General features: G+C 34.7%; 1 protein-coding gene across 1 annotated transcript in view; it reads left to right on the top strand.

The window, feature by feature from the left end:
* LOC114330371 (uncharacterized) overlaps positions 1-26,128 on the top strand; it is a 170,858-nt gene that overhangs the window by 94,515 nt on the left and 50,215 nt on the right. The window contains exons 5-6 of the mRNA XM_050649798.1: positions 18,472-18,584; positions 21,228-21,503. Of these exons, the coding sequence (XP_050505755.1) occupies positions 18,472-18,584; positions 21,228-21,503 (389 nt within the window). The remainder of the gene's footprint in view (positions 1-18,471; positions 18,585-21,227; positions 21,504-26,128) is intronic.

Below are 26,128 nucleotides of genomic sequence, written 5' to 3'. Positions count from 1 at the left end.
CCACTGCGCATCCGCTAGGAAAAATATTCTAATTCGGATTTGTAAAAATCATCGATTACGTAATCACGCCCAGACGGATGACGTCACTAGTATACCATATATGCCACAGTATCATAACTTAAAAATAAAAATCGACTTGTTTCGATATTTTTCCCTAAAGTCGCCGGTTTACGAAATAACGAATTTATTCCTTTCATTTGCACCATACTGTTGGTGGAAAATAGTGTCGTGAACGCTTGATTCGCAATTAAAAAACAAAGGAGTTTTAAATATTGTATTGCAAAAAACTCTTCGGGATTTCATCAATCGATGTTTAAATAATATCTTCCTACCTTGGCAACATTCAAATTTTCAGCTTTTCACATAGTTTTTGAGGGTTAAAAATGGCCGATTTCGCAATTTTTCAATTTTTAATCGCTTATATGTCAAAAACTATCATTTTTAGAGAAAAGTCATTAGAGACCTTTTCTCTTTGGAATGATCCAAAAAACCTAAAAAAAACTTTTTTCCGTGCAAAAAAAATAATTTTAGGAAAAAAACAAAAAAAAAACGTTTAAAAAATTTTTGACTACTTTTTGGTCCTGGCAACAAGCAAATTTGTTAAAAGGAGTCCTTTTTGAGTAAGATTGTACAAAGAATCCGAATTAGAATATTTTTCCTAGCGGATGCGCAGTGGCTTTCTGGACTATTAGGGATTAATAATGCGGGATTAATAGCTATTAATCCCTCTGGCACAACAATCACAAAATTCACCACGGAAACAAAATAATCAACCTCAAAAAGTGTCACTGTCAAACGAATAGTATATTTGACAGTTTGTGTTGAGATGGACGAAAATGAAGAATCTTTTAATTGTACACCACCAGAAATTGTAGAACTAGCTACAGCAACAGCATCTACCTTAATACCTGAAATATTTGTATTAAAAACTCTACTAAAGTTAATGATGATTCTCAACTAATTCAGTTTATTAATTGTACTATTACTAATTTTAATGTTTTTAACAAATAAAGTTGTTCATTAAAAATCTTAAATTAATTAATTTGTCGTAGATAAAGTAGAGTATACTACTCGCAATAATGGCTCTCATTCCCTCGGAATGTTACTCCCTCGCCGCTAACGCGGCTCGGTTCGTAAATATTCCTCGGGAATAATAGCCATCATTATTGACTCGTGGTATAATCTACTATTATAAAAACTCAAAATTTATTATTTATTTTGCAATTTTCTAAACAGCCAATAAGGATAGACATATTCAGCGAACGCCATATTGAAGTTTTTTTATACGATTTATGAGTTTCTTACTCTCAAATCTGTTTAAAATGCTTAACTTTTTGGTAACAGACGAAAAAGGCGAAACTTCACCGCTTTTTGATGTCCATTTGTTTATAACTATGTATATCATCAAAATAGGCTGCAGGAAACATAAAGATTAGATGTCCATACTACTCAAAAAAATTGGTTTCGGCCTGGAGGGGATGTGTCACGAGAAAAATCTTATTTCTCTGGACTAATGCCCTGCACTTTCCTAATAGATAGCAAGTAAAATAATACTGAAAAGTACGTAGGACAGTTTTCGAAAATTTTCGGTTAAAAATTATTAAACGTTTAGTGCGAATTGTTATAAAGTATTATATATAATATTTGTTGCTGTTTTCAATAAAAGTAATTATAAAGAAGTATAACATTGGTGGCTGCGCTGGGATAAAAGAGATATAATCAATTATTAATGGTTAGGCAATACAAGATCTGCTGAATTTGATAAAGAAATGGATACTGCCGATTACCACGCATGGTTTTTAAAAATGTAACAGGAAAAGGAGAAGCGTCGTTAAGAAGAGGAGGAGAGGCGTTGTATAATAGAGGTACAAATCATAAATAGTTTATTTCCAGTTTATGAAAATTTAGTTATAGATATTTATTTTATAATTGAGTTATTAGATTACTAGTAAAATAGATTACTAGTACTAGTAATTACTAGTAAAATAGGGAACGACAGAACGATATGAAAAACAAATTAATTATAACAAAACAATAACAAAAAGATTTAAAATCTAACTTAAAAAGGCAAATAACTAAGTTAGAAAGAAAACTTGGTATCCAAACATCCTTGCCTAATGTTGTGTCAGTAACTAGTGTCAAATCTGCTCATTATCTTCCATAGTTGAAAGAAGCTCAATCAAAATTTTTAAAAATTTAATACAACCCACATTCGATGGTCAATCAGCATGGGAAACTTATCGTTTTCAATTCGAAGCTGTAGCTAGAGTATATGGCTCTAGAGTGAGGAAGAAATGGCAACTTTCTTGGTAGTGTAACTTCGAGGACAGACAACGAACGTCCTATAATTTTTCCCCAGAATGTACTCATTATACACCTCTCTTGTCCAAGCTTTAGAGACAAGATATGGAGGGCTATAAAAATTATAAAAATTGAAAGAAATAAGATTTCAAGAAAATAAGGTCCCTACCGCATATAACCTCTACCGCATACACCCAATAACCTATTTTATTCCCGATAAAATAACAGGTATCAATTTTACAAGAGGTGTGTAAGCAAAATAATGCAAAAATTACGCAGTCTGATCTGGAATACAGATGCGAGAAATTGGTGAAGGGGCAGAATGTGTTATGGAGAATGATAAGAAGTACAAGATACGTTGATCGAATTACAGGTTCAACACCAGTGTTATCTTCAAGGAAAAGAGAATGTATCCGATGAAGTAAGACTCCAGATAACCACAATTAAACAATGTTTTCTGAAGCTATTTCCTTGTAACATTTTTATAATTAACTATTTAGATGGAAAATAAGCCACAATTAAATTGAAAAAATTATTTTATTAACGTTTCGAAGCCCAAATCGGCTTTCGTTGTCAAAGTAAAAAATATAGTCCAGAAAGCCTGCGCATCCGCTAGGAAAAATATTCTAAATCAGATTTTTTGCACAATCTTACTTAAAAAGGACTCCTTTTAACAAATTTGCATTTTGCCAGGACCAAAAGTTGGTCAAAAATTTTTTAAACGTTTTTTTTTTGTTTTTTTCCTAAAATTATTTTTTTTGCATGGAAAATTTTTTTTAGGTTTTTTGGATCATTCCAAACAGAAAAGGTCTTTAGTGACTTTTCTCTAAAGTTGATAGTTTTTGACATATAAGCGATTAAAAATTATAAAATTGCGAAATCGGCCATTTTTAACCTCAAAAACTATGTGAAAAACTGAAAATTTGAATGTTGCCAAGATAGATAAATATTCTTTAAACATCGATTGATGAAATCCCGAAGAGTTTTTTGCAATACAATATCAAAAACCTCTTTGTTTTTTAATATCCAATCAAGCGTGCGCGACACTATTTTCCACCGTTGCATGGGTATACAGTATGGTGCAAAGGAAAGGAATAAATTCGTTATTTCGTAAACCGGTGACTTTATAGTCCTGTCGCCAGGGGGGCTAAAACGGCCTTCTTAATTCAGATGGACTTACCCAAGTTTTTTTATGTATTTTGGCCCGTAGAACACGAATTTTTTGGGTAACAGTTGATCCGGATGTCGATAAGATTGTTATAAACAAAGAAGTTGAGGAATTATATAACAGCGATTTCTCGCAAAACAAAACATTTTTTTGTATTTTTTGGGTCATTCTAACCAAAAAATGTTAATACAAGTTTTTTCGTAGGATGCATAGTTTTCGAGATAAACGCGGTTGAACTTTCAAAAAATCGAAAAATTGCAATTTTTGAACCCGAATAACCTTTGAATAAAAAATAAAATAGCAATTCTGCTTACCGCCTTTAAAAGTTTGAGTCAAATTATACCTGTTTTGAATATTTGCATTGCTAAAAATTTATTTTTTAACTGTTAAAAAAAGCTATAAACACATAGTGTTTCCCGTGCCTAATACATGCGTTTTAATGCATGCTACGTAGAAATAGCCCCGCTTGCACTTTTACCTCTTCTACCTACTCGTTCGATTTTAAATGAGAAATCATTGAAAACATCACTCAAGCACTAGGTGTTTATAGCTTTTTTTAACAATAAAATAATAAATTTTTAGCAATACAAATAATTAAAACCGATAAAATTTGACTTAAACTTTCAAATGCGGTAAGCAGAATTGCTATTTTATTTTTTAATCAAAAGTTATTCGGGTTCAAAAATTGCAATTTTTCGATTTTTTGAAAGTTCAACCGCGTTTATATCGAAAACTATGCATCCTACGAAAAAATTTGTAGGGACATTTTTTGGTTAGAATGGCCCAAAAAATACAAAAAAATGTTTTGTTTTGCGAGAAATCGCTGTTATGTGATTCCTCAACTTCTTGGTTTATAACAATCTTATCGACATGCGGATCAACTGTTACCCAAAAAATTCGTGTTCTAGAAGTCAAAATACATAAAAAAAACTTGGGTAAGTCCATCTGAATACAGGAGGCCGTTGTACCCCTCCTGGCGATAGGACTATTAAGGAAAAATCCCAAAACAGGTCGGTTTTACCAGTGACGTCATCCATCTGGGTGTGATGACGTAATCGATGATTTTTGTAAACGGCTCATTTGAAAGGTTCTTTAATTCTCGATTCAGTAATATAAACATCTACATAATTATTTATACAGGGTGTCCAAAAAATGTTTATTAAATTAAATCATTTGGCAAATTGACAAAAAAATTAAATTATTGGACACCCTGTATAAATAATTATGTAAATGTTTATATTATTGAATAGAGAATTGAAGAACCTTTCAAATGAGCTAGCACGCGACTCCCATTCCCATTTAAAAAAATCATCGATTACGTCATCACGCCCAGATGGATGACGTCACTAGTATACCATATATGTCACCATATCATAACTTAAGAATAAAAATCGACCTGTTTTGGGATTTTTTCTTAAAGTTGCCGGTTTACGAAATAATGAATTTATTCCTTTCATTTGCACCATACTGTATACACGTGCAACGGTGGAAAATAGTGTCGCGCACGCTTGATTGGCAATTAAAAAACAAAGGGGTTTTTGATATTGTATTGCAAAAAATTCTTCGGGATTTCATCAATAGATGTTTAAAGAATATCTACCTACCTTGTCAACATTCAAATTTTTAGTTTTTCACATAGTTTTTGAGGGTTAAAAATGACCGATTTCGCAATTTTTAAATTTTTCAATTTTTAATCGCTTATATGTCAAAAACTATCAACTTTAGAGAAAAGTCACTAAAGACCTTTTCTGTTTGGAATGATCCAAAAAACCTAAAAAAAAATTTGTTCCGGGCAAAAAAAATAATTTTAGAAAAAAAAAACAAAAAAAAGACGTTTAAAAAATTTTTGATCAACTTTTGGTCCTGGCAACATGCAAATTTGTTAAAAGGGGTCCTTTTTGAGTAAGATTGTGCAAAAAATCCGAATTAGAATATTTTTCCTAGCGGATGCGCAGTGGCTTTTTGGACTAATACTACTGTTATTTAAATACAAAATATTTATGGAGGATTTCGAAAGTAATACCATTTCTAAACAAAATTTAAAACCCACAGTATGGTGGAGATATGTAGATGATGTGTTTTCAATATGGCCTCATAGATCAGTATTATTGGATACATTCCTAAATATTATAAACGATCAAGAAGAGACAATAAAATTTACAATGGAAAAGTAATACAATAACACTTTGCCTTTCCTCGATGTTTTAGTCTCAAAGAAGGATACTGGATATGAGACTCAAGTGTATAGAAAACCAACACACACCAACAGATATCTCAATTAAAAATCAAATCACAACATCAACGTTAAAAAGGTAATCATTAAATCCTTATATGATAGAGCCAAAATTACTTGTTCTAACGAACATTCATTTGTAGAAGAAAAACAATTGTTAACATCTGTTTTATTAAAAAATGATTATCATTTATCGTTTATAAATAAGGAATTGTCAAAATTGGATCAAATGGAACAGAACAACTTACAACGGGATCCTACAACATTCCAAAGAAATAATACGAGGAAAATATCAATACCATATATTAAAGGACTATCCGAGAAACTTAAAACAATGGGAAATAAATTCAACATTTCAACAACATTCAAAACAACAAACACATTGAGATATATTCTATCTAAAACTAAACCTAACAATAAACAAGAGAACACAAAGAATTGCATTTATAAAATACCTTGTGAATGCGAACAATTTTATTTAAGTGAAACATCAAGACCATTAAAAGTTAGAATAAGTGAACTATCAGTCTTATATTAAAAATAGAGAATTTGATAGATCTCAAATATGTCAACACGCATGGGATAATGAACATAGAGTTCAGTGGAGAAATTCAAGTATAGTCCTGAAAGAATCAGATAGTAAAAAGAGAAAAATCAAAGAAGCGGCTCTAATTATGCTAAATGAAACCAATTGTGTCGCAAATTCCTCGGTAGAATGCGGTAGGATGTGGTTACCCATACTGAAAGAGGAAGTCAATAGAAAGAAAATACCACGATTAGTAAGTAAATAACATATCGAGTTAGTACAAATTTTATATTTTAGTATTACTTATTGTATATCTATATATTATTAATATTATTTATAATTTAAACATATTAAAGTCAGAATTTGGTATACTTATTTGGTATTACTTATTGTATATCTATGTATTATTAATAGTATTTATAATTTAAACATATTAAAGTCAGAATTTGGTATTAGTTTTTTGAAAGTAAATTAAATGTAAGACCAAATACTTAGGATGTCGGGATGGTATCACGAGGTTTTTTCCTGGTTTTCCCTTACGTGAGTTTTCCCGTGAGTTACTATGGAATCTCTAACGCGAGAATTTTACTGTCATCGTTGCATTTGGTTGTCTTTTTAAAGACAGATCACATGCTATGATTTTTTTGTGAAGTATATTCTTGAGTTGAGATTGATTTCATGTAATCAAATGAACTATATTTTAGTAAAGTCGTCCCAGGAACACAACTCATAAATATTGGCGATGTCATTTTAAAGTCTTCTACTTTAAGATGTATATACGTCTGAATTGCCAATATAAATGAGTCATATTAAATAAATTATTAGAAGAATTTTTTTGCTTAGCAACAACATTTTTGTTTATTTTAGTAGTATTTTGTATTTTGACAACGAAACCCGATTTGGGCTTCGAAACGTTAATTAAATTATTTTTTCAATTTAATTGTGGCTTATTTCCCATCTAAATAGTTAATCACAATTAAACAAGGGCTTAATATGAATATTTGTATATTCCCAATGGTCAATATAAAAAGTGGGAAAGTTCCGATCGAGTCACAGTTTATTACAAGTGCATTGCAAGAACTTCATAGCAGTTTTTCTAATCAAATGTACTCGCTGGATTTGTTTACTGATTTGCATCAGCTGAGGAATGTATTGCAGCTGATATTATAACAACGACTAGTATAGATGAAGGGAATCATCTTTTATTTTCAAAGATGCTTATAAATTATTGTGCTTGTTTTAACAAGTTAATCCATATGTCTCGGTAGAATGAAGTGTTTCGTGCCTCAAGAGGATAAAAACGTACCTGCGCAGCACAATGACCGAAGATATACTTTCGAACTTATCAATCAAAACTTTCCATAGAAAAGGATATACTAAAGAAACTGACAGGTACATCCGTTTTGTGAAGACATCATCGACATCGACAAATTTGCAAGTCTAAAGAACTTGAGAATTGTCCTTATATTTTAGAAGTTACCATTTGGAAGTCAAACCTCTTTAACTAAAGTATGTATTATGTGTTTCGACAAAACTATGTACCTAGATCTTGCAACTATTGTTTCAAAAAAATCGCTCTCTAGCGGACTTATTCTGAGTAGGTATTGGAATTGGATGATGGGTTGTAATTGGGTAAGTTTGAAACGGGAATAAAAAAAATTGATGGCACTCGTGGGAGTGCCGACAGAAGTAAAAACTTCTTATAGTAAATAAATTACGAGCTCAATGTTTTCCCCATCCAAAAAGGAGTGCTATACCTATATCATGTACGTGATGCATATGACCTATGCTATTTATGTATACCTTCATACACGTTAGTTATATACGTACAAAATTTATTTCAGCGAAGTGATGACGGTCGCAAACTCAATACTTTTTCCCCATCCAAGAAGTGCACAGCGTCCCTAAATAATTTTCAATTCAAATATTTATTTCGTCGAAGCGATGACGTTACCTAATTTAATATTTTTTCCCCAAAAAGTGCCCAACGTCCCTCAAGTAGTTTTCACTTCAAATATTTATTTCGTCGAAGCGATGGCGGTCGCTAATTTAATCATTTTCTCTATCCAAAAAGTGCACAACGTCCCTCAAGAAGTTTTTACTTCAAATATTTATTTCGTCGAAGCGATGAAAGCCGCTAATTTAATATTTTTCCCCATCCAAAAAGTGCACAACGTCCCTCAAGAAGTTTCTTCAAATATTTATTTCGTCGAAGCGATGACGGTCACGTTGACGGTCCCTAATTCAATACTTTTCCCCCATCCAAAAAGTGCACAACGTCAATAAAGAAATGTTCATTTCAAATATTTATTTCGTCGAAGCGATGATGGTCGCGATGACGGTCGCTAATTTAATACTTTTTCCCATCCAAAAAGAGCACAACGTCCCTCAAGAAGTTTTTACTTCAAATATTTATTTCGTCGAAGCGATGACGGTCGCGATGACGGTTCCTAATTCAATACTTTTCCCCCATCCAAAAAGTGCACAACGTCCCTCAAGAAGTTTTCAATTCAAAAATTTATTTCAAAGCGATGACGGTCGCTAATTTAATACTTTTTCCCCATCCAAAAAGTACACAACGTCCCTCAAGAAGCTTTTACTTCAAATATATATTTCGTCGAAGCGATGACGGTCGCTAATTTAATAATTTTCCCCATCCAAAAAGTGCACAACGTCTCTCAAGAAGTTTTTAATTCAAATATGTATTTCGTCGAAGCTATTACAGTCGCTAATTTAATACTTTTTCCCATCCAAAACGTGCACAACGTCCCTAAAGAAATTTTCAATTCAAAAATTTATTTCGAAGCGATGACGGTCGCTAATTTAATACATTTTCCCCATCCAAAAAGTGCACAACGTTCCTCAAGAAGTTTTTACTTCAAATATTTATTTCGTCGAAGCGATGATGGTCGCGATGACGGTGGCTAATTTAATACTTTTTCTTATCCAAAAAGTGCACAACGTCTCTAAAGAAATTTTCAATTCAAAAATTTATTTCGAAGCGATGACGGTCGCTAATTTAATACTTTTTCCCCATCTTCTAATTCACTACTTTTGCCCCATCCAAAAAGTGCACAACGTCCCTCAAGAAGTTTTCACTTCAAAAATCAATTTCATCGAAGCGATGACTATCGCGATGGCGGTCGCTAATTTAATACTTTTTTTCATCCAAAAATTGCACAACGTCCCTAAAGAAGTTTCCACTTCAAATATTTATTTCGTCGAAGCGATGACGGTCGCCATGACCGTCGCTAATTTAATACTTTTTCCCATCCAAAAAGTGCACAACGTCCCTAAAGAAGTTTTCACTTCAAAAATTTATTTCGTTGAAGCGATGACGGTCGTTAATTCAATATTTTTCCCCATCTAAAAAGTGCACATAATATAGACACGTACAAAATTTATTTTGTCGAAGAGATGACGGTCGCGAAATAAAATATTTTTCCCCATCCTAAAATATGATTTACATTTATTTTAAATTTAAATACTTCTATACAATTTATATATATACATACAAATAATATATAGCATAATTAGCGATGACGGTCGCGATGACGGTCGCGATGACGGACGCGATGACGGTTGCGATGACGGTTGCGATGACGGTCGCAATGACGGTCGCAATGACGGTCGCGATGACGGTCGCGAATTCAATGCTTTTCCCTATCCAAAAATCGCACAACGTCCCTAAAGAAGTTTTCACTTCAAAAAGTGGGAAAGTCAGATACGAATTATTAACGTTAGGATAGCTTACGTAAGGTTAGGTTGGATTAGGTTTATTTTATTTATCGTATGGCAAATACAACACATTTAGAACAAATTTACAAACACTAGTAATATAGGTATATGACAAACTTTAAATAGTTACAAACAAACATCAAGTGTATTAATATAATAAATTGACTCTGAAGTTGCAAACAGGAAGTCTTCAGGGCTGGATTAGGTAAAAGTGTTCCTCCAGTGCGACAAAAGTGTTTTTGTACCCCCAAACAGGGTATGCATCTCATTCTAATCGACGGAACTTATTAAATGACGTTGGGTTTTTCGACCACGTGACTTTCCCACTGCCTCCGATTTAATAAACTCCGCCGATCAGAAAGAGATGCATATATTATCCTGTTTACAGACACTTTTTTTGTTGCACTGGGAGAAGAATTTTAGATTGCAGCGCGCAGTCTAGCTATTTATGTCTTTGAGTCAGACTCAGACAGGATTTGCTTCATATCTTTCGAGACTCGCGAGCCGATACTTATCATCATCATCGGTTCCACAACCTACGGTGGGTCTTGGCCTGTTCCAGAATCAGCTTCCATTCTTTCCTAACCTTCTCCTTGGTTTTCCAATTTCGCATTCATAACACTCGCAAGTCGTCTTCCACCTGGTCCTTAAATCATATTCTGGGTCTGCTTCTCCTCCTCACTCCATCCGGTCTCTGGCCATAAATTTGTTTCGACGACTCCGCCTCATTCATTCACTCTAAGTGGCCTAGCCAACGTAGCCTGTTTATTTTGATAGACTTACCAATACTAGGCTCACTATAAAGGTGGTAAAGTTGAAAATTAGGTCAGCGTCTACGTCATAATTCGTTTTCCTCCACGCCTCTATAGATATGTCTGAGGATTTTACGTTCAAAACACCTTAACCGTTCTTCATCACTTTTTGTTATCGTCCACGTTTCTGACGCGTAAGTGAAGACGAGAAGACGGGCTTGATTGGAGTTCTGTATATCAATATTTTTGTGCTTTTTGTGACTATGGTTGATGTTAAAACTTTCTTTAATCCACAGTACGCTCTATTTGCTAGATATATACGTCTGTTACTTTCTGCAGTTACTGTATTACTTTGGTTGCTTTGTGAGCCTAGATATGTGAACTCTCTTACTCCTTCAAAAGTATATGTTCCAACCGTTAGACCTTCAGGTTCTGCTACTTGATTATTATTTCAGATCTTTATATACTTAGTTTTATTAATATTAACTTGTAGTTACATTCTTTTTGCTGCTGCTTCCAGTGCCGTGAACGATTGAACCAGGTCCGTCTTTCTTCTTGCTATGATATAGATGGCATACGCTAGTATTTGTACACTCCTATTAATAATGGCCCCTCTTGTTGTTATGCCAGTTTCTCTAATAGCTTTCTCTAGGGCAGGGTAATGTTCAATAGAAGGGACGATAGGCTATCTCCCTGTCGAAGTCCTGTTTGTGACTGGAAAGTTCTTGATATTCCATTCTGCACTCTAACCTTATACTCGACTGTTGAGAGAGTTGCTTTCACCAATCTCACTAAGTGTATTGGGATATTAAATTCTATCATGGCTTTGTATAGTGCGTTTCTGTCTACACTGTCATAGACATAGTGATGTAAGAAGATAATATTCTCGAGAATATTCTCGGCCAGAAAGTTATCGGTGAGAATTTTCTATATTTACAAAAACCTAAATAAAAATAAAAACTAGATATGGGTCAAATTATTGTAATTTAAAAAATATGTATATTGTTTTTGTCAATTCACCTAGTATATTTTTTGTTGGTATTACAATTCTCTATTGTAGACTTTTATGTGTTGGCAACACCTGTGAGTGACACAAGTGACAAGTGTCAATGTCAACAAGAACTTTGCAATGTAACCCAGGAATTTATCTTAAAATAAAAACGTTTATTTTGTCATCGTATTATTTGATTAACTATTTCCATCTATAAGCAGACTATTTCCATCACGCATTCCTAGAGGTTATGGGCCCAGAAGTTGTGGAAATTTAAGACGCTATAGTGGTAAATTAGAAATCAAAAGTGTTCACGAAACGTGGTAAGGAAGTCAACGACAAAAATGGCGGAAGCAAATTTTGTTAACATCAAACCCTTTGATGGAAATAATTTCTCCAACTGGTTATTTAGAGTGAAATTGTTATTGGAACAAGCTGGTGTCTTAGCTGTACTATCCCAAGATGAACCCGCAGCCACAGCAGATGATGCCGCTCGAGAACTATACAAGAAAAACGATGTCAAAGCCCGGAATCTAATTGTGCAATGTTTGCATGACAATGTACTGGAAATGATCAAGTCAAATACCTCAGCAAAACAGATTATTGGTACACTGGAAAATACTTACCGAAAGAAGGGGATTTCGACACAGGTTCAACTGCAGCAGAAACTAAGGTCATTGAAATACACAACAGGGTCTTTAAATATATTTTTAACAGAATTCAGTCAAACCATGTGGGAACTTAAAAGTGCAGGAGGTCAAATACAAGATAGTGAAGTTGTATCACAGTTACTATCGGCAATGCCTGAATCATATCAAGCAGTTACTACAGCAATTGATATTATGTTTTGTCAAGATGAAACTAAAGTTACATTAGACTTTGTTAAAAACAAGCTACTAATGGAAGAGGCAAGGCACAATAAAACTGATCCTGAAACAAATTCTGATGTTGCATTTGTAGCAAAGAAACAGCCATGGAATAAATGGAAGAATAAAGCTGGAACGAGTAATGGTAATGAAAGAAATAATCAAAAATTTCAATTCAAATGTCACTTGTGTGGAAAAATTGGTCACAAGCGCTATCAGTGTTGGAAAAATAAGAATGGAAATAGGGCATTCCCAGCAGAAACCGATGAGAAGGTAACATTTTTGACTGCAGATGAAACCACCTTAATTAGTAACTCAGAATCTGGTGAAATAAGTTTCATAATAGACAGTGGTGCTACAAATCATTTAGTTACAAAGGATGTTGAAAGGTTTTTAGGTAATATCCAGGAAGTAATGTATAACATAAATGTAGCAAAGAAGGGTCAATCATTGGAGGCAACAAAACAAGGTGATTTGAATCTACAAGCAGTAAATGGTAACCAAATTGAGATGAAAAATGTATGGGTATGTAATCAACTTTCATATAATTTAATGTCTGTGAAGAAAATGGAAGAAGCAGGTCTTCAAATTGTATTCAAAGATAAAAAGGTCAACATAATGAAAGGAAATAATGCTGTGATAACAGGTGAGTTAAGAAATAACTTATATATTGTTAAATTAAGATATAGACCTTCACCAGAAGCACAAATTACAGCTGTTGAACGTAATGTGCTAATGCATAGGAAAATGGGTCATTCTGCAAAGTATCCTGTATCTGGTATATGTGAAATCTGTTTAAAAGGCAAACAATCACGATTACTGTTTCATAGCATTAATGCTGAAAGAAAAGCAAAAAGAATTTTAGAAGTTGTATCAACAGATTTGTGTGGTCCTATAGATCCAATAACTCATGATAATAAAACTTATTTTGTAACATTTATAGATCATTATTCACATTTTTGTATATGTTATTTGATTGAGAGGAAATCAGAGGTAATAGATAAATTTAAAGAATATATTGATATGGTTACTGCTAAATTTAATGTAAAAATTGAACGTATAAGATGCGATAACGGAGGTGAATACTCCTCAAAAGCTTTTAAAAGATTATGTTCAAATAATGGAATCAAAATTCAGTATACAGTACCTAGGAATCCAGAACAAAATGGTGTTTCTGAACGTTTTAACAGAACCATTATGGAAAAAGCAAGATGTTTAATTTTTGATTCAAATTTAGATAAAAGCATGTGGGGTGAAGCTGTGAGAGTAGCAGCATACTTAATTAATAGAACTGAAACTCGAACTTTACCTGATAACAAAACACCTGCTGAATTTTGGTATGGCGAAAAGCCAAATATGGAAAAGATAAAATTATTTGGTTGTAATGCTTATAATCTAATTCCTAAAGAAAATAGGAAATCTAAGTTTGATCCTCGTAGTGAAAAGCTGGTTATGGTAGGCTATTCAGATAACGGTTACAGACTATGGAATCCAAAAGAAAGAAAAATAATCCATGCACGGAATGTAATTTTTGATGAGAATTCAATTGAAAATGATAAAATTAGATTTACTGAGAATGAACAAATTGCTCAAATTCGAACCGAAAAGAGAGTGGAAAATATTCCTGAAAGAATCACTGAACAAGAAAATATACACGAAGAAGAAGAAGAAGTAGTTGAAAGAATTAATGAAAACAGAAGAAGTACACGAAACAAAAAGAGACCAACATATCTTGAAGATTATGATTGTGAATACAATACAGAGATGAATCTACTAGCAGCTTTGTCAGTAGGAAAATTTCTTGATAATGTTCCTGAAACTTTCTCTGAAGCAGTAAAGGACGTGGAATGGAATCAAGCAATCAGCGATGAACTTCAGTCATTGGAAGAAAACAATACGTGGACTTTAGTGAAACAACCACAAAATGTGAGTGTAATAGATTCAAAGTGGGTTTTTCGTGAAAAAGAAGTGAACGGAAATGTAGTGAAAAAAGCTAGATTGGTAGCTCGAGGCTTCCAACAGAGTAATATTAGTGAAAATGTGTATGCGCCAGTAGCAAGAATGGCTACAATTAGGGTATTATTGTCATTGTATGTAGAATATGATCTTTTTGTAAAACAGCTAGATATTAAGTCCGCTTTCCTTTATGGAACGTTGAAAGAACCAGTATATATGTATCAACCAGAAGGGCTTGAAGGATATGATAAAAATTTAATTTGTAAGTTAAGCAAATCATTGTATGGTTTAAAAGAAGCTCCTAAATGTTGGAATACACTTTTTCATTACTGTCTAACTGATCTTGGTTTTCAACGATCTAGGAAGGATCCTTGTTTGTATTTTAAGGATTTTACATTTTTACTTATATATGTTGATGATTTGATAATATTTTCAAAAATTGAAGATAATATTATTTTTATAAAATCTGAATTAAAGAAAAAATTTAAATTAAAAGAGTTTGATAATGAAAAATTAGTATTTTTAGGTTTACATATAAGTAAAATTGGAAATGAAATTTGTATCTCACAAAAAGAATTAATTAAGAAAATTTTGCAAAGATTTAATATGAGTGATTGTAAAATGTCAGATATTCCAATGCAACCTAAACTTAATCTGTCAATCTGTAAAGATAAAGATTTGGTAGGAAATCTTAAGCTACCTTATAAGGAATTGATTGGTTGTCTTATGTATGTAATGTTAGGCTCTAGGCCAGACTTAAGTTTTTGTATGTCATATTTTAGCCAATTTCAGAATAATTATACTGAAGAACATTGGAAAAATTTAAAAAATGTTTTGAGGTACTTGAAATCTACAGAAAATTATGTTTTAAAGTTTGTTAAAAGTAGAAATAAAGAAATAGAGATAATATCCTATGTTGATGCAGATTTTGCAAACAATCAGAATGACAGAAAGAGTATTAGTGGTTATGCTATAAAGCTTAACAATAATGTTATTTGTTGGAAAACTAAAAAGCAAAATGTAGTGTCACTATCTAGTGCAGAAGCCGAGTATATGGCATTATCTTCATGTGTTACAGAAAGTTTGTTTTTCAGTCAGATGTTAGAAGAGATTTTTAAAACTATTTATAATATACATGTGTATGAAGATAACCAATCATGTATTAAGATGGCTTCTACATTGGAATCAAAAAGAACCAAACATATTGATGTTAGACATCATTTTATTAGAGATTGTTTAGAAAAGGAACTAATTAATTTAAAGTATGTACCATCTGATCAGCAACAAGCTGACATTTTTACAAAGTCACTGCCAAAGACTAAATTTACATATTTTAGGGAACTTCTAAATGTTGTTGAGTTATAGTTTTGTATAATTAATATAGAATTGCAGAAGGGTGTTGGTATTACAATTCTCTATTGTAGACTTTTATGTGTTGGCAACACCTGTGAGTGACACAAGTGACAAGTGTCAATGTCAACAAGAACTTTGCAATGTAACCCAGGAATTTATCTTAAAATAAAAACGTTTATTTTGTCATCGTATTATTTGATTAACTATTTCCATCTATAAGCAGACTATTTCCATCACGCATTCCTAGATTTTTTGCATCCCAAACATTATTATTCTTGAAGCCCAAACACCTACTTGCCGCTCTGCTCATGAAATTCTTTACCACTTTGGCCGGCCGGGAATCAGGCGATTTTAGATCACGGGGATTTTAGAAAATCCCCGAAAATCAAAGTAGCCGGGGCTGGGAATCACATGAACCACTAACTAGGGTGTTTACAGTGTCGTCAATATTTATTGTTTTGGTGCTATAGTAACGTGCAAATAGTTAGAATGGTATTCATTTAAGCAGAGAAGAACAAGTTGAGTGAACTGAGTTTATAGATAATTTAGCAACTTTAAAATATGATGACTCGGCTGAAATAAGGGCAGATTTGGTACTTTATGTGTCTAAGGAGGGATTTTTTTGAAAACCATACTTTGTAAAATCAATTGAAAAACTAGACCCAATCATGGTGGAAAGGTACATGTTTCCGAACAAAATTAACTAAAATAGCAGTTGATACATTAGATACAGTTGATACATGCCATAATCCAGTGCAGCGACTGAAAGAAGTTTCAGTACTTGTGGTTTTTTTCTTCACTCCTCTAAAAAATAAACCTGCTTACTGCTGAACGGGCTAGTAAGATTCCTCACAATTTAAAATTGTTAGACGTAGACCAATCGATGACTGAATTGGCGACTCGTGAAAAACAAAATCCCACAACTTCTCATCAGTACATTGAAACGCAGAATGTAGATGACCAGGATGAGCTAATAATAGAAATAGATTCTGAATCTGAGGCCTCATCTTTTTCAGATTAGATCACCACATCCGTTATATTGGCTGTTAAGAAGAAAATTTCATTTTTTAATCATAGATTTTGTGTTTTCCGCTGTTTTTGTATTTTGTTATATACAAAGAACACTGTTGTTCCGTCTCATAATTTTGTATCTAATTTCATGATTTTTAATACCCTTGATTTCATCTTTAACAATATCCCTAAAGGCGTCATAGGGTTCATTCTCAGAAAATTCTTCATATCGAGAATATTCTCGAAAATATTCTTGAGAATATTCTCCGATTTTTCATTCTCGAAAATTTTCCAACACTACATAGGCACATCTACATCTAAAATCCACAAACAAATGGTTAGTACCAATTCCATACTCATATGATTTTTTCAAATCTTGTCTTATAAGGAATATTTGATAGATAGTAGACTTTCCTTTGCGAAACACGCATTGATATTTGCCTACTATGCTTTCACAATATCCCGGCAGTCGATCGTAAAAAATGTAGGTCAATATTTTGTAGGTTACGTTTAGCAGGGTAATACCTCTGTAGCTATCACAAACTGTTTGGTCTCCTTTCCTGTGAATAGGTACAATTAAACAATTAAACCTACGTTTCAGTCTTCTGGTAGTTTCACCTGCTTCCAAATTAGTTCTACTAGCGTACTTATATTACAGGTCAGATTTTTGTGCCATGTTTTAAAAGTTCAGAAGGTATTCCATCTAATCCAGGACCTTTGTTTTCTTTCAATTTTTGTATTGCTTTGATGACTTTTTCCTCCGTTGGGATGTTATCTTTCTCTCTTTCGTCGTCCATGTCTTCGAGCTGTATTTCTGCTTCTTGCCTCATCTCACTTCTTATATTTAGTCTACCCTCAAAATTTTGTGCTCACCTTTCTAGTAGTTCGTCCTTATCACCAATTATTTCTCCTGTTCTGTTTCTAACTATTGATAGTCTAGGTTTGAATTTCTTTCTGGCCTGGTTAATCTTCTTGTAGAATGTTCGCGTTTGCCTTTGTGTATTATATATCTCTAGTTCTTCAGTTGATTTTCTATATACTCCTTCTTTATTTTCAGTATTCGTTTTTCGTCTCGTCTCAGCTACCTGATCCTGAGCCGATACTATTTGGATGCTATCTGGATATGGGTTTCATATAGTGCGCGTCACTATCTCGTTGCACACAATTATCAAGTTTGTATGTTCAAAAATATGTTTGTTGTTTGCTTTTATGTAGCCTGTACTTTCGTAATTTTTAATTTATTACACCAATGATTGCCTTGTATATTTATTTTTCTAACGCCATGAAAAGATATGCTTTAGATTTTTAAAATTTATTACATTTTACTCTTTAGTTACATTTATTGATGGTTGTGTCAGAAGAATTTTAAAAGTGAACAAACATCACAAGTAGATTCTAATATTTGTTTCAAAATTAATATCTATGGCATTTCCTTTGTGCTCTTCAGGTCTTAATCAATTCTAAGAATATGGTAAATAGTATACAAATATTTTAAATGTATTGTTAATTCTCGCAACTTAATTTTTCTTTTTGATAACATATAAAAAAATAATTAATTAATTTTATTTTATTGCAGCTATTTGGAGATATATAATGAAAAAGTTCGAGATCTCCTAAATCCATCTAACGAATCTAGAAATCGCTCTTTAAAAATAAGAGAACATCCAAAGAAAGGACCATATGTGCAAGGTAATATTTTAGTAATAATATTTAATGTAATAGTGCTAAATATACTACATAATAGTGCTAAAATAATAAAAAGTGCTAATATCTCATTTCTACAAAATAATTTTTCATGTATTTCGTCATGTAATTTTATGTAAATGTAACTTGGCTAGGTTTAACAAACCCTTTGAAGTAGAACTTCTGTACATATTTACTGTTGTAGGTGTCAGTTAATTATGTATGCCACTCAAAAACATTTGAATCTAGTTTGAAACTAGTTATTCTTACAATGTAGAATGTACTTTAATTTTGCTTTGAATTAGACTCTACTACTTTTACTAAAAATTAAAATGGTAAATAATAATTTAAATCTGAAACTTTTCTTGTTGAAAATTCTTTGAAAAAAACAGACTGTTGAAAAATTCAGAAAATTTTACAAAAAAAACTTATTAAAGATTTTTCTAAAGTTAAATCTATAGCTTCTATAATTTTTTATTTATAACACTAAAGTCACCCTTCTCACAAACATTGGCTCACTCTAAACTAGCGTTCGGCAAAGTGCACGGTTGAGTTATTTTAATATAATTCTTGAACTAATGGATCAAATGAAATTTTACGAACTGGACATGAAAGAAAAACAATTAAGCTATTTTATGGTTATAATAAAAAGAAATAAAATATATGGGCATAGGTACGGTGTGGGCGGAAAATGAGACACATAAATTTTGTTTAAAAATGGTTTAAAAATGTGTAACTTATACAACTTTGCCTATAAAATTCCCAAATTTGCACAACTTACCTTTCAAACATCTTACTAAACAATATTTTATTCAAAAAAATGTCAAAAATTTAATTCAAATAATACGACGTCTCAAAAAATGTAATTTTTGAAAGCTTCGTAGTGTTACAGAATTACTTCCACTTCAAGACGGTATTACTCAAGTTTGAATAGATCTGTTACAATTTGTAAGTTTTTTTTAAGCCTAGGATGTAATATTTAAAAGGCACTTAATTATTTTACTTCAAAAATGAAATAGACAATTTCTTTTTGAGAATATTAAGGTAAAAAAATGCTATACAAAAACTGAAAATTACTTGTTAAAAAAAATGGTTATACCAAGTGATCAACACTTTTTTCTGTAAAACTAAAATACATTTAATAATAACCTTCAACAATAATAAATGTTCAAAAAAAATTTTTTTGAGCTCATACAGTATGTCTGCGTAACTTGGAACATATTGATAACTTTTTTATTATCAGTTTTACAAAAAAAAAGTTCTTCTTTATAAAATATTGTGCATCCTATAGAATCTAAGATGCAACCATCATATATCAAATTTTATTAATTTTATACGAGGTATGTCAAAAATATGAATTTCACTCCGATATTTCACAATATCGAAAATTGTTATTAAGAACAGTTGTTTGGAAGTAAAAACTATGTTTTAATGTTGATGAACCTCCTATAAAATTGAAAAAGTTTGATATCTGATGGTTGTATCTTAGACTTTAGACCAGGTAGAGCATTTTAGCAAAAATAACTTTTTTTTGTAAAATTGATAATAAAATAGTTATCATAATTGTAATAAAATGATGAAGGGTATAATATGTACTTTGAGAAAAAATTGAATTTTTTTTTCATTTAGAAGGATGTAATTGTACATTAAAGTTTTTAATTTCAAACAACTTTTCGTAATAACAATTTTTGATATTCTGGAATATAAAGGTACTTTACTCTTCAACGAAATTCATATTTTTGACATCATTCATTCATATTTTTTCGTATCATCATCATCATTGGCGCTACAACTCTTCATGAGTCTTTGCCGCGTTTACTATTGCCTTTTATATTTGTCGGTCCTGTGCCACTAATTCCTTTTGTCGCACTCCCATTTGTCGCGATACCTCGCATCGTATAAAACTAATAAAATTTGATATCTGATGGTTGAGTTTTAGATTGTAGAATATGCTGATAGATGAAAATTGATAATAAAAAAGTTTCCCATATTGTTCCAGCTACGCAGACATACTGTTTAAGAACTTATACTGTATGTATAAGAATTTTCAAATTTTACTGCCGTATTCGGATTCAGTAAAATCAAAAACAAAATAGAACCATATTTGGACAAAGTAAAATGATGAATTCAACGATATTTTTAAAATTATTTATACAAAACAATTAAAGGCAAAATCTGTGAGTATGGTGTATTCCACGAATATACCTAATACGACTGTTTTGGTCTATCGCGACAACGAATATTTTAGTGTGCAAAATAAGAAGTACGAAAGTATTTTGCTCTAATAATTACTCCAATAAACAACAATATAATTTGCAATTTACTTTCGTTCTTCATATTTTGCACAGTACAATATTCGTTTCGCGATAATCCAAGAGGGTGGTATATTCGTGGAATGGGGTATAGAACTTTTTAATTTAACATGTATACAAACTAACAAAAAAGTTTTAGAAAAATATAAGCTTTTCTTTCTATATTGACTCCCCTATAGATACTAATTGTTTATATCGTTTAAAGATCGCATAGTACATAACAAATCGTTTAAAGCTATCAAATTATTATAATAAAAAGGTGAATACCAAACCGTCTGGTTTACTTTATTATATTGACATATTTTGAATGAAAAATTAAACAAATTTTGTATTTTAGGTCTTTCAGAACATCCTGTAAATACTACCTCCGATCTCTTATATTGGCTGCAAGAAGGTAACAAACGCCGTAAAATAGCAGCCACCCATTCCAATCCCCAATCGAGTAGAAGTCATTCCGTTTTTGTTGTTAATTGTGATGGGGTTAAATTGAATTTAATCGATTTGGCAGGCAGCGAAAGGGCAGCCAGTCGCTGTTTTAATCTTTCGAGGTTCAAAGAAGGTTCCAATATAAATAGAAGTATCGTTGCTTTAGGAAATGTAATTTCTGCATTGGGTAGGTATATAAAATATAGGGTGGAACTCACTTATGGAATAAAATTATTTCTGTCGTTGTTTTAAAAAAATCATAAAAAAAGCTGAGACCCTTCGATGTTTATACAGGATTGCGAAAAAATCTGGCAACAAGGCTTTATCTTTGAAACGAATTAACTTAAAATTATGAAATGTTTCACATTATAAGAATTTTGTATGATGTTTTCTCGTGCGATAGTTTTGACGCACTTGTCGTTCTCACTCAATAAGAATTGAGTCGCACGAAGATATTTTGCTGTGTTGTTTGGTATATGATTTTTATTTACACTATATTATTATATACACTCAGATGCAAAAAAACGCAACGGAGAAAATTTTGGTCAAATTCAAAGTATTTCAGTTTTTTATTTTTAGCCCTATTTTGATAACTTCTTTAGCACACTGTGTAAAAACTTATAAATTTTAATTTGGTATAGTGAGTTTTTTAATAAAACTTTGTATTTAACTTATTATACGGGGTTAATCGAAAGGTGGTTTTTTATCCTAACTTTGAAACACCCTGTGGAATAATTCCGTTAGCGGATTTTCGTAAAACCTGTTTTTCGATTGCAACCATGCCTTTGTAGTATTATATTTTTTGTTTCATGTGAAAATATGGATCAGTTCATTTTTAGGAGCGAAATGACTTTGCCACCCACAATTTAAGACTTTTCCTATTATTACCATTATCTTTTGTATTAATTTGTAATACGACGATGGCGGCTTTGGTGAACGATATCGAAGGAATGTCATATCGACATCCCAGAAGTACTGTATTTAAATAATGAGTAAAAGCAACGACGTGATCTTGGTTTTAATGAACAATGATAAAATTTTTTTTTTTTCATATTTTTAGAGGTGGGTGGGAAATCTTCTTAAGATACCGGTCTTATGCCTGGTTATGTGGGATTCCCTTGCCGCCGCTGAGATGGCTGCACAGCCCACCACGTGTGGCACGCTGAACCGCAATCCCCGCCGGGGCAAGAACCTACCCACTAAAAACCCTCCGTCCTCTCAACCAAACATACTTGTGATCTGGGAATGCAGGCCGGGATCCGCTCTGGTGAGGGCATATCTGCGACACTACATCCGCCTCACGTCTCATTTAAATATCTACAGTGTTACATTTATATACATACACAGCTCGACTTAAATACCACATATATACACATACATTCCCATATACACATATATATTTTTTTTATGGGCGTTGTTGCCTTCCTTCAGTCTCCTTGGATTGGAGCGTTTGTCTCACGAACGCATGGGTCCTTGCCCACGTACCTTCATCCTCACACATCCTCGCAATCATATCACTCACAGAGTCAAAACGAACACCATTCCTTCTCTCCAATTGTAATCTATCCACACTCCATCTTGCACATTCCAGCAACGTATGTGACACGGTGTCGACCAAACCACAGTAAGGGCAGTTTTCTGTAGCTGCTTTCTTGAACCTGAAGAGATACGAACGGAAACAACCGTGACCGGTGAGCACCTGCGTCAGGAAATAGTCCAAGCGCCGGTGCCCACATTCGAGCCACGTCTTCAGGTCCGGTATAAGTGATCTGGTCCACTGCGCCACATCCGCAATTGCCTCCCATTCAATTTGCCACATCCGTATGGATGTGGCTCTCTCCTCGCGTCTTGCACTCTCGGTCGGACCGTTGTCCCCAGTATGATAAAATAAACGGGCCCTCTCGGAAGCCAAGATGTGAGAGGGTACGCAGCCGGTGATGGCCCACAATGCTGCCGCAGACACAGTCCTGTAGGCGCTTGCCACACGTAAGAGACTTGCTCTGTCTGTGCACGTCAAGAGCCTCCGGTAGGACGATATTTCTACCGCCTCACTCCAGACTGGGGCCGCGTAAAGAAGAACAGACTGTACCACACCGTGTAAAGCCCTCCTCCTCTCAGATTTGGGCCCGCCAATGTTGGGCATTATCCACCCCAACGCGGCCGCTCTCTGCGTGGAAGTGCGCGTCACCACCCGCAGGTGCTCGCCCCAGCTCCCATTCGTGTGGAGAGTCACTCCCAGATACTTAACACACTTTTTCGGGATGATCTCTGCTCCGCCACACTCAAATATCACGTTCTCGCGTTTCCGTGGTCCCTTGAGAATCACTGCCTCGGTCTTCTCCCCAGCGAGTTTCAGACCGCGCTGATACATCCAATCTTCCGCGAGGTCACATGCTCTCTGTGCTTTGTACAGAAGTTCATCCGTATCCCGCGCTACCACCAGCAACGCAAGGTCATCCGCGAATGCGAAAGGAGTAACCCCCTCACCGTATTCGAGACGCAAGACCCCGTCATATGCCAGGTTCCACAGCGTCGGGCCAAGGACGGACCCCTGCGGCACCCCAGCCGTGACATCCACAATTACTAATCTCTCAACAACAATTCTCCTGTCGGATAGATAGTCCGAGACCAGGTTCCTCAAATAACCAGGGAAGTTCCTATCCTCAATCGCTCTCATTACTGTACTCCATTGAAGTGAATTGAAGGCGTTTCTAACGTCGAGCAGGAGCAAGGCGGCCCATTTCTGGTCGCGGACCTCCGTATTCAACGTTCGGTGCAACTCCAACACTGCATCAGTCGTGCTAACATTCTTCCGGAATCCATACTGTCTGGGGGATAAGCCTCCAGACCTCTCAATCGCTTCATTAATCCTCTCACGCAACATTCTCTCAAACAGTTTACAAATACACGAGAGGAGGCAAATAGGCCGATACTTTTCCTCTCCTTTAGGGAGGAGTATTAATTTTGATGTTTTCCAGTCCTTGGGAAATGTCTGTTCAGTGAGTACAGCGTTCATATGGCCCAGAAGCCATGCTGGCTCCAGTAGACCAAGACGTTTAACCGCCTCAGGCGGTATCCCATCTAGGCCCGGGGCCTTGCGGAACTTAAGGGTCCCCAACGATTCAACGAGTTCGTCTAGGGAGAAGGGCGCAGCCCGCTCAACAGACCCATCCCTCCGCGCTCCATGCCATTCGCCAGACTGGAAGAGCACTCGTGTTACCGATAGCTTCTTATCCAACGGCATTTCGTAAAGAGGGTATGCGCCGAAACGCTTCATTACAATTTTATACCCTTGTCCCCATACGTCCTCGTCCAGCTCGTCACACAGACCCCTCCAACATTCTTTTTTTCTAGAGCGTATCAACCTATTCAGCTCCCTCTTCTGTGCACGATATTCATTTTCCATTTGTAGCACTTCATCAGCGTTTGCTCTATGTTTCCTTGCACGCTGTACCCTTCGACGCAGTGCCACACATTCCGACCTACCATTCGCAATCTCAGCATTCCACCAGTAAGGCATTATCCTTACCCTCTGTGGAGCTACCTTACTGGTCCTCATTGCACTTTTCACAACTTGTTCTAGTCCCTCCGCCGAGGGTGGAAGGTTTCGAACCATTTCCACTTCCCACCTAACACTCTCATCAAACACTCTCCAGTTAGTCGATTGTATTCCGCATCGGGCTCCCGGGCCCTGAGAGGTTCTGTTTCCAGTAGCGACGCCCATTCCAGTTATCGAAAACCCAATGTAGCGGTGCTCCGTACCCGTATAGGTTTGCAGCACCGCCCACTCCTTCACGCAGCTAGATATACGTTGGGACGCACAGGTAACGTCTATGTACGAACCCGTCACAGAATTGCCTCTCACAAACGTGGGTTCTGAACTCCTGTTGAGTACAACAAGGTCCAGGGTTCCAATCCATTCGCTCAGCATTTGACCTCTAGTGTTGGTGATAGAAGAACCCCATTCCGCCGATTTCGCGTTGAAGTCCCCAAGCACCACGCACTCCCGATTCAATCGTCTCACTTCATTCATAATCTCATCCAGCTTATTTTCATATGCGTCGATTGCTATATTCGGTGAAATATAGCAACAGACCAGATTCATTCTCTCCATCTTAGCGACCAGATATCCATCGTGTTTGACCACATCATACACACGTAGGTGTCTGTTGCAGAAATATATCCCAACCCTACCCGAAGCATCCGCAATCCATCCTCGGTTCCCGACCAACGTGGGGTTCGGTTCCGCCGCGATTAGGACGTCAAAGTTTCCCTCCGCGGCGGAAGCCACGGCGAGACTATGAGCTAATCTCGCCGTACCCACGTTAGTCTGGAGTATCTTCAGATCCGGTCTCTGTTTTCTGGTATCCGTTGTATATACAGGATATTCATTCTCACATACACACGCTCTGTCAAATTGACTCTCGCATCCATTCAACCGCTCCAGTCCTAAGACTGCACTCTCCTTTCCGTTTCCTCCCTGGCCGTGTTGACCAGTTGTCGGAATTTCGGACATTCCATTGAGTTGCCCCGATGTCCCGTGACTTTGCAATTAATACATTTGTGCCCTTCTTCTGGGCAATCGTTCACGGTGTGTCCCTCTTCTCCACACCGGATGCATCCCTTCAAGACCTCATTTTTACACTCAGACCTGCGATGTCCGTACTCCATGCACTTGTAGCACCGGGCGATACGGATTTTCTCCTTAATTGTGCAGGATATATATCCCACCCTAATAAAGCCTATCCGTATAAGGCGCGCTGCAATGTCTTCATCGACCTCAACTGTGGCGTTGAGGTCTCCGCCATATGC

Source organism: Diabrotica virgifera, chromosome 4, assembly GCF_917563875.1.
Source record: "Diabrotica virgifera virgifera chromosome 4, PGI_DIABVI_V3a".
Taxonomy (NCBI): Eukaryota; Metazoa; Arthropoda; class Insecta; order Coleoptera; family Chrysomelidae; genus Diabrotica; species Diabrotica virgifera.
This window is presented reverse-complemented; position numbering and strand designations above follow the sequence as displayed.